Source organism: Paralichthys olivaceus, chromosome 11 (assembly GCF_024713975.1).
Source record: "Paralichthys olivaceus isolate ysfri-2021 chromosome 11, ASM2471397v2, whole genome shotgun sequence".
Lineage (NCBI taxonomy): Eukaryota > Metazoa > Chordata > Actinopteri > Pleuronectiformes > Paralichthyidae > Paralichthys > Paralichthys olivaceus.
This window is the reverse complement of record NC_091103.1, coordinates 10,799,123-10,808,443: the sequence shown is the minus strand read 5'-3', so window position 1 is coordinate 10,808,443 and position 9,321 is coordinate 10,799,123. Positions and strand designations below refer to the sequence as shown.

At 45.0% G+C, this 9,321-nt stretch overlaps 1 protein-coding gene across 2 annotated transcripts; it reads left to right on the top strand.

Moving 5' to 3' along the window:
• Positions 1–204: 204 nt before the first annotated feature.
• slitrk3a (SLIT and NTRK-like family, member 3a) lies at positions 205–9,095 on the top strand. 2 transcript variants are annotated; one of them, XM_020095142.2, is made up of 3 exons: positions 205–978; positions 1,673–1,760; positions 3,428–9,095. In XM_020095142.2, exon 3 carries the CDS (start codon positions 3,486–3,488, stop codon positions 6,198–6,200), a length of 2,715 nt encoding a protein of 904 aa, XP_019950701.1. In that variant the 5' UTR covers positions 205–978; positions 1,673–1,760; positions 3,428–3,485; the 3' UTR covers positions 6,201–9,095. The 2 variants fall into 2 exon arrangements, with proteins under 2 accessions (XP_019950701.1, XP_069390578.1); XM_069534477.1 differs by lacking the exon at positions 205–978 and adding an exon at positions 1,132–1,405.
• Positions 9,096–9,321: the final 226 nt, after the last annotated feature.

The window sequence follows — 9,321 nt, the reverse complement described above, 5'->3', positions numbered from 1 at the left end:
GATTGAGTATCATTATTGCATTCGAGCTCAATCTAAAAATAAGAGAGGAAAAGGGATTATCATAGAGGGAGGGAGGGAGGGGGAGAGAGAGAGTCCTGATTGTCATCCACAGGTCGGAAAGTGTCACCCGCTAGGCGCGCTCCCTGCATGACTCCCCATTTATTTACACCCCCCCCCCCCCCCGACGCGCGCCCCCTTTGCGAGAGCCAGAGCTCTCCTCACTCTCTCGTCTCCTCACTTCGCTTCCTCTCCTCCTCTCGACAGCATCCACAACTATAGCTGCAACCGTCCCCATCACTCTTTTTTCCTCCCCCTCCTCTCTCTCTCTCTCTCTCTGCCAGATCTCTGTCCTCTGCGTCTCTCACCCCTTCGCCCTCCCCACACCCAGCCCAGCCACCACCACCTCCACCTCTCCAGCTCAGTCCCTCACTCCTCTGACGCACGTCAGGCAAACGGACCCGAAGAAAGAGAGAAGGGAAGAAAAAAAGACATCAGCAGCTGACGCCAACCGGCCGATATGATCCAGAGACTGCACCGGACAGAGACGCGGTCCTGATCCGAGAGGAGAACACTCTCACCCGGCCACAGTGCTGCTGAGCGCTCGCCCGGGAAGAGGAGGAGGAGGCGGCGGCGGCAGAGGCGCAGGAGAAGGAGGAGGGGAGGAAGAGGAAGCAGGCGGGTAGAAGTCAAGGACTTGCATTTTAAGCAAACTGCTAAGAGAGAGAAAAAAACGAGGAGAGGAGAGAGAAGAGAAGAGAGTCAGAGCTCATCCGAGAGCGAGAGTGGCGAGAGATCGCATTCCTATCACGTCTTCATTTCTCCCCTCTCCTCTTTTTTCGCTTTGGAGAGGAAGAGAGGGAGAGACAAGGAGGGAGGGAGAGAAAGAAAGAACGAGCAAAAGAGAAGAGAGAGATCTAACAAGATTCAAACTAGTGGTCTTTTCCCCCCGATGCTTTCCAATTGCAGAAGGAGACTGAGGTAAGTGGCTGTCAGTGAGAGAGTCTTATGGGAAATCTTATGCAGATGGGTGCATAAGTGTGTGTGTGTGTGTGTGTGTGTGTGTGTGTGTGTGTGTGTGTGTGTGTGTGTGTGTGTGTTATTGGTGTCTGCATTGCCATGGACTTCCAAAAAGGACAACAAGCTCTCTGCACATATCGAGGACAGCAGATCGCAGGGTTCCAGTCGACTGATCAATACTCGTTTGTTTTTTTTTTTATCCACCGTGTTCCTGCCAATGTCACGACGAAAGGCTGCTGCATTATGCTTGGCATGTATTTCAACAGCCGCTCCGCTCTGCGCTATGTTGGCAGCGAGGTTATTTTAAGGGTAAATTTCAGCAGGATTCTCCACCGTGTCGGTTCCATCAGGGGCTCGGTACAGATCATCCTAACTTACTTTAATCAAGGTGAGCTGGTTTAAATGGTCGTTCTGTGAATCCCAATGACGACCAGCAGCACTTTTAATTCATGCGAGTGCAGAGCTGTGGAGAAATCTCCCCCCAGTTTTCGGTTTTGAATCCGTTCGGCTCATTCACATGCGCATCTCTCCCTCTCCTCGGCGCCCTGCACGCTCTCCATTTCTCTTTCCATCTCTCCCTCTCTCCGTTCCCTCCCTGTGTGTTTCTGTCTGTAACGGCTCAGTCACCCTCAATCTCTCCTTCTCTTCCTCACAGCCCGGCATCGGACGGTGAACGGGACGCACCGGGCAACAACAGGACACACGACAGGAGGAGATGTGAAGTTGGAATCTCACTAAACTAAGTACGTATATATACAACCAAGGAAGTATGATACGGCACGAATTAATAATAAATGCTTTAATGTTATTACTTTTTTATGACAACGCATCTGCGCTTTCTGATCCCTGACGTGGGAGCAGAATCAATAAATCCTGGAGGATTACGCACGGAGAGGGACGTGAAAACACTGACTTTGGCAGCGAGCGGATCGTCTTTAAGGATCTCTTTTTTTTTTCCCTTGGTGTGTTTTCCTGTCACGTCTTTCGGGGGATTTACAAAATATTACCAATTTTTCTTCCTCCTCTTTTTCCCCTGTCACTGGTCTTTCGTTTTCAGCACCATGGACAGAGGCTCTGATCCAAAACACGGTCCCACGGCATATTCTCTGGATTTTCAGCTTCGTGTGTGTGTGTGTGTGTGTGTGTGAGAGAGAGAGAGAGAGAGAGATAGAGAGAGAGAAGTACCAGCAACCAGAAAAGATGTTCCGTTTGTGTGCGTCTTTAATCCTTTTAACACCATGCTGGGTGGAAATACTAAATGGAATCTTCGACCATTTGTTTTCTCAAAACAAAGCAACATTTTAGAAGCCTGTATTATTTTTACTTCTTCTTCTCAGTGGGCCCTTCTTTACATATGATATATAGGACGACCTGATCTACTCAAAGGCAGCCTCATCGCTGAGCTTTGCCCGCTGCGTTTTCCTCTGGCACCGTTGTTCCTCTAGTGTTCACATGGCATCACCAGCTGGGAAGTTGTATTTATTATATTTTCGTCAAATTACAGGTTCAATTACAATGCGCAAGTCGACAGTTTTGCCTTTTTGTATAGGAGTTAACGGAACGAAGCGTCTGGGGCAAATAACCCAAGCCCTGCCTTATTCTACATTTGAACTATTTTCATGTTTTACTCCTTATTATTGAGATCCTCACACAGCCAAACTCAAACCGTGCCTATTCTGTTGATTTGATTTAATTCATCAGCTCCCATGATTCATAGACTAGTATGTTGATATTAATTTTAGCGAGATGGATGCTCAGAAAGTCCCTTAGCAGTCCTCATCTTGTCCCAGTAATAGTCACCAAGCTGACACTTAGTCTCTTCCCATCCTCCTTTTGCCTTTGACCATGGATGGACTCTCATTTACCGAAAGAGGGATTGGGGTCTCTGTTTCATGACAAATGAATCACAGGGACCGTGTTTCCTCACCAGTTACCTCACCAACCTGCTGTTGCCTACGTTTATTCATTGAGATAAGCATCTCTGTGGAGAATTATTGTGGCTTTACTGGTGTATTTCCTGTATAATAAATGCTTCTTCCGCCTATATAGCCAACAGTAGTAATGGTAAATGTCTGAGTGCGGAGATTTGTTCCTGTTGCCGGGTATCATATTACCCATCCAAGAGTCATGGGCTTATATTTTGTTTGAAATACCCAGAAGCGTTGCAACATCTAAAGCACTCTCTAATGTCATTCTATTATTAATTGGTATTCATTTCAAAGCTTTCTTCCATTCAACTGAAACTAATGCACCACTCCTCTCTCTCCTCTCTACCTACCTCTCTTACCTAAAACTTGATTTGGTGAGGGTGTGTGTGTGCGTGCGTGTACCTGAGTGTAATCACTAACCCAGTTTCCTCCTGCCTTTGCATTCTCTCCCTCTCTCTCTCTCGCTCTGTTCTCTATTGCAGTGCTGTGAAGTGGCTCTGTCCCTGGAGCCGAGACTTCATCCCCTTGGTGTCAGCGAGGATGCTGTGGGTTACCTTGCTGAGCACCATAGCCTTAGGATGGACCACCCCGATCCCACTTCTAGAGGACTCCGAGGAGATCGACGAGCCCTGCTTCGAGCCCTGCTACTGCGAAGTCAAAGAGGGCATCTTCCACGTCCACTGTGACAGTAAAGGATTTACAAATGTCAGTCAAATCTCGCAGATATGGAGCCGGCCCTTCAAGCTCAACCTGCAGAGAAACTCCATGAGGAAGCTTTACTTTAACAGCTTCCTCCATCTCAACAATGCCATATCCATTAATCTGGGTAATAACGCTTTGCAAGATATCCATGCTGGAGCATTCAATGGCTTAGGAATACTCAAGCGGCTGTTCCTACATGAAAACAAACTAGAGGTTTTCCGAAATGACACTTTTCTGGGATTGGAGAGTTTAGAGTATCTCCAGGCGGACTACAACGTTATCAAAAGGATTGAGAGTGGTGCATTCAGGCACCTTCACAAGTTGAGAGTGCTGATATTAAATGACAATCTGATCCCCATGCTCCCAAATTATCTTTTCCGGTCCGTCTCACTCACACATCTGGACCTAAGAGGAAACAGACTAAAGACACTGCCGTACAAGGGCACACTGGAGTATGTTGGGAGGAATTTAATGGAAATTCAGCTGGAGGAGAACTCCTGGAACTGTGTGTGTGAGATTGTCCAGTTAAAGACATGGCTGGAGAGAATCCCTTACACAGCTTTGGTGGGCGAGATTACGTGCGAGAACCCATTCCACTTACATGGGAAAGACTTACGGGAAATCAAGCGCAGTGAGCTCTGTCCTCTGCTCTCTGATTCAGAGATTGAGGCCAAGCTGGGAATTCCCCGGGTCCCATTTAGCAATGAGAACACATGGCCTACTAAACCATCCTCCATGCTCTCCTCCTTTCACAACACAGCATCTTCTGTGGAATACAAGGAACGAGTTATCAAGCCAACCAAACGACCTCGGCCCACAAAGAACCCTCCAACCCCTCACAGCATCTACCCTGGCATCAATCAGCCACCTGTTGCTGGCTACCAAACAAGGCCCCCCATCCCCATAATTTGTCCAGCTGGCTGTATCTGCAACCTCCACATCAGTGACCTGGGGCTAACGGTGAACTGTAAAGAGAAAGGCTTTCACAACATATCTGAGCTCCTGCCACGACCCCTGAATGCCAAGAAATTGTATCTCAGTGGGAACCTAATACAGAAAATCTACCGTTCCGATTTCTGGAATTTCTCAAGTTTGGATTTACTGCATTTAGGGAATAATCGCATATCCTATGTCCAAGAGGGTGCATTTATTAACCTGCCAAACTTAAAAAGTCTATATCTGAATGGGAATGACATTGAGAGGCTCACTCCTGGGATGTTTAGGGGGCTTCAGATGCTGAGTTATCTTTACTTTGAGTATAACGTCATACGTGAGATACAACCTAACTCCTTCTCCCTAATACCGAATCTCCAGCTGGTTTTCCTAAATGACAATCTGCTACGGTCCCTCCCCACTGACGCCTTTGCTGGCACCAACCTTGCACGCCTCAGCCTCCGCAACAACTACTTCCTTTCCCTGCCTGTGCGCGGCGTTCTGGAGCATCTGACCTCCATTGTCCAGATTGATCTCCACCAGAACCCATGGGACTGCTCCTGCGACATCATCCCCCTCAAACAGTGGCTGGAAAAGCTTTCCTCTGTAATTGTAGTCGGGGATGTCATTTGCAAGACACCTGAGTTTGCTTTTGGCAAGGACCTGCGTTCACTTGAGGTCGAGGTCGTATGTCCTGAGCTGAAATATTCTTCAGGGCCTTCGCCAGCCCTGCCTGGTGGGGATGACCTCACCACAGGCAGCTCTGAAATGGGGGAGGCAGGTGGAAGAGGAGCTGTTCCACTGTCTGTTCTCATCCTCAGCCTACTCATCCTCTTCATATCTGCTGTGTTTGTGGCTGCGGGGCTTTTTGCTTTTGTTCTCCGTCGCAGGAAGAAGCTGCCCTTCCGGAAACGTTCTGAAGTAGATCTGACAGGGCTACAGATGCAGTGCAGGATTTTTGAGGATCCACCGAGGCAGAGTAGTGCCTGTAACACAGGCACACCAGAGAAACCGACACCCAGTATGCATACGCACACTCACACTAGTCATGCACACGCCCATGGTCACGTTTATGATTACATCCCCCATCCGGTGACTCAGATGTGTAACAACCCCATCTACAAGCCTAGAGAGGGGGAGATAGCAGAGGAGGACAGAGCACAGTTTTCCGAGAAAAAAGACAATGGCAGCAGTTGCAACAGTAACTACAGAACCTTGTTAGAGAAAGAGAGAGAGTGGACCCTGGCCGTCTCCAACTCTCAACTCAACACAATCGTCACAGTCAACCACACCACTGCTGACATGGCAGGATTTCACGAGAATGGAGGGCTCTGCCCTACAGTGATTGACAGTCAGCGGCCCACGCCAACAGTGGGCTTTGTGGACTGTTTGTATGGGACAGTACCAAAATTAAAGGACATGCACGTGGCGCATGCGCACCCACCAGGCATGCAGTACCCTGATTTGCAGCAGGATGCACGGCTGAAGGAGACATTGCTTTTCACGGCGGGGAAAGGCTGCTACCCCGACCCATCCCAAAGCGATTACCTCGAGTTAAGGGCCAAACTTCAAACCAAGCCGGATTACCTCGAAGTCTTGGAAAAATCGTACCGATTTTAACATCCCATGGAGAAAAAAGATCTTTATGAATTTATGAAGTCAACACATTCACTCTGCCACCTAAATCACTCGAAACCAATACTGAAAAACAAACTTGAGAAAGCAGCATGATATAAAATTTAATATTATATTACAGTTACAACATTTCCCCCGAAATCACTTTGGAGGAGAGGCCATTCTCAGATATTTCAATGAAGTGCCTTTTTTTCAGAGTAGCCAGCAATGTCAACAGCCGTTATTTTTATAATATATATATATATATATATAAATATCTCTATATGCCCAAGAGAACAAGAGAAGAACGAGAGGGGCCGGGGGAATAAAACATACAAAACATCCTAAACTACATCTGTTACTAAAAACCCTTTTTATGGAGTTACCATGATGTGGAAGACACACGGGAGCTGGACGTCTCCCTGATTTGGGGGTTTTCTTTCTGCCTCTGTTACCCCTGACTAGGATGTACAAACACCCAGAGGCTGTGCACATGAAGTTGGCAGGAAATGATTGAAAGAAAGAAAAAAAAAATATGAATACATATATTAAAAATGAACTGCAGTTTGCTGCATGCACTCGCTTCACTTCAGGAAGCGAGGGGGGATTTATTCAGAACTATCACATCACATTATGAACTGAGATACTGCAACACATTTACTGTTCAGTGTTCTATTTAATTTTTATATATTAATAATATGTTATTACTATTAATGAGGACTTCTGTCTATATCAGGGTGCTTCTCGTAACAAGGACGCGCCGACGCACGGATGGTAAAACATTTGTGAATATTATTATAAGACAATGCTCAAGGTTTTATGGATATTTCCATGCACTTTGTTAAGACCCCCCTCTCATTGCTTCTGGATTCCCCATTATCACCCACTAACGGCTTTGTAGGAGGCACTTTTAATGTTTTCTCTCTCACAAAGATTTGAAGAAAAATGTGCATATATTTATTCTGTAATTTCAGTGAAGAATTTAATTGTAAAGGTAATGTTAAATCAATGTATAGTGATTATGCGTCTGGTATAGCCTTCTTAATAAAAACAAACTCTTCAATGAAATGATGAAAGGGTTGATGCCACGGGAACCTGTTTGTGGAGCACTGCTGACAGCCTGTGCATTTGGTCTCTTGTTAAAAATGGCATGTTGAAGCTGAACCATCATAAGATAATACTGAGGAGGAATGGAGGAATAGCTGCTGAACCAATAGAGTGTGAGACAGGAATGTAGTGGAGGGCAATAACATTTAAACTGTTCATTATTATTTGCAGATTAGTACCAAATTAAACAGCACGGGAAGGAAAGGGCGAACAAAATGTTGTTTTTCCTGGAAAATGTTTATTTCCATTTGTAGTTTTTCCTCTGATCGGCACCTGCTGGATATCATGGTGTGCAATGTCATTTTACCTGCCACTAAACTATCCCAGTTGGATGTAATCTAAAAGGTAAAAGATAAAGAAATCGCCAGAACAAGCCCAATGAATGCTGCTGGTGTTGAAGTGGATGAGGAGAGAGGATATACCAAATCAGTGAGGCGTGCTGCGATTTTCATTACCTAAACGGGTACTACTGATTTAGGCTAATAAACAGTAATTGAGGGGGCGAGTGAAAACGTGATTGGAAGAAGCTCTTGGAATTTGCGCATCTAATTTCTGACTCCCCTCCCCCTATAGTGGCAGCGTGGGTTCACTCCACTGGGGGGCGATAAACAGGCATTCAGATTCATTTTTGGATGCAGGTACAATGTAATGCACAAAATGTTTATTCTTAGAGGTCATTGAGTCTCACATTTAGAATGAACCATTGTCAAATAACTATATATAAAAACCTACATGTGGCATAAGATGAGTTTATTCATTTTGGTGCAATTTCATCAGTTTCATGCTCATTCTTTTCATTTTTCAACCACGTCTTTTAGAAATAGCAGAATTAAGCAGGGTTTTCTAGCTGTATCACCAATTGAAACTTTATTTAAAACAAACTCGACTGAGCATATTGATATTTCTTATTTTTGTTTATTGTTAATTACTGACTGATTGTGTGCATTGATATTCTTAGTGGTAAATTAACTGTCTCCCTCCACAGCAGCTGATGTTTTTGCTGTGGCACATTTTTCATATTTCCCTATCCTAGCCCTGTTTTGGAACCCAAAAAAATGTATATGAAAGCAGCTGGTGAGAAAACATGGAACTACAGTTCACATCATCATCATAGTGATCTTTCTTTTTTCTCTTTACTAAGGTGAAAAATATGATGTGATGTCTATAAAATTGCGATTCTCTATTAAAAGGAGGGTGCATTTCTGTGTTGTTTGAAAGTGGGAACAATATGCAATTTGCTTTGATTGGTGGTGATCCTCTTTTGAATTTGGGTGTTCTAGTTTTTCATATGTTTCAGCTTTCGATGACTGGAAGACATGTAGCAAACCACATACTCCCCTGTTCGCTGGGAAGATCCTTAGTCTAGTCATATCCAGTACAGATCATCAAGGATCCAGTCTATACGTTTGAAACATGGAATATTTTTACCTTGTGTTGTATTCATGGTTACATTTTTTCATTAGTGTTGCTCAAATGAGTCGAGTTCACCTTCACATAAAGCCTTTGTAAGCACGGCAGCAACTTTCCCAATGCTGTACCCCCCCCATGTTCTGCTGCTCCACTTCATTTGCCTGCTTCTTTTTTTCCCCACTTATCACTTTACACACACACACACACACACACACAAACATGATCACACACAGCCACATTCCTTTCGTCACAGGATATGGTCAGCATTTTCAGTATATGCACTCAGTTTGATTAAAAACATAATGCATTACTCTGTTAACCCCAACCCTTATCATTATACCCCCCCCCCCCCCCCAAATGAATAAATAAAATCAAGTTTTGGGATCATTGATGATTTTGCTATAGTCCCGTATCTTGGCAACCTTCAGTCCTCTACCCCCCACCCAGCCCCTTCTGTCACCATAATATTTCACAAATGAGTGCTGGGTTTTGTCCCATTATATCATGCTGAGTGGTTTTATCCTAATAAATCCTCTTGTTATCCCGCACTAATATCTCCAAGTGATTTCATACTTTGGTGAAATGTTGGATAAAGGCAAGGCGGAGGGAT

Bases quoted from the DNA above. Each gene is read 5' to 3' on its own strand.
- slitrk3a (XM_020095142.2), top strand. From the start codon at position 3,486: ATGCTGTGGGTTACCTTGCTGAGCACCATAGCCTTAGGATGGACCACC.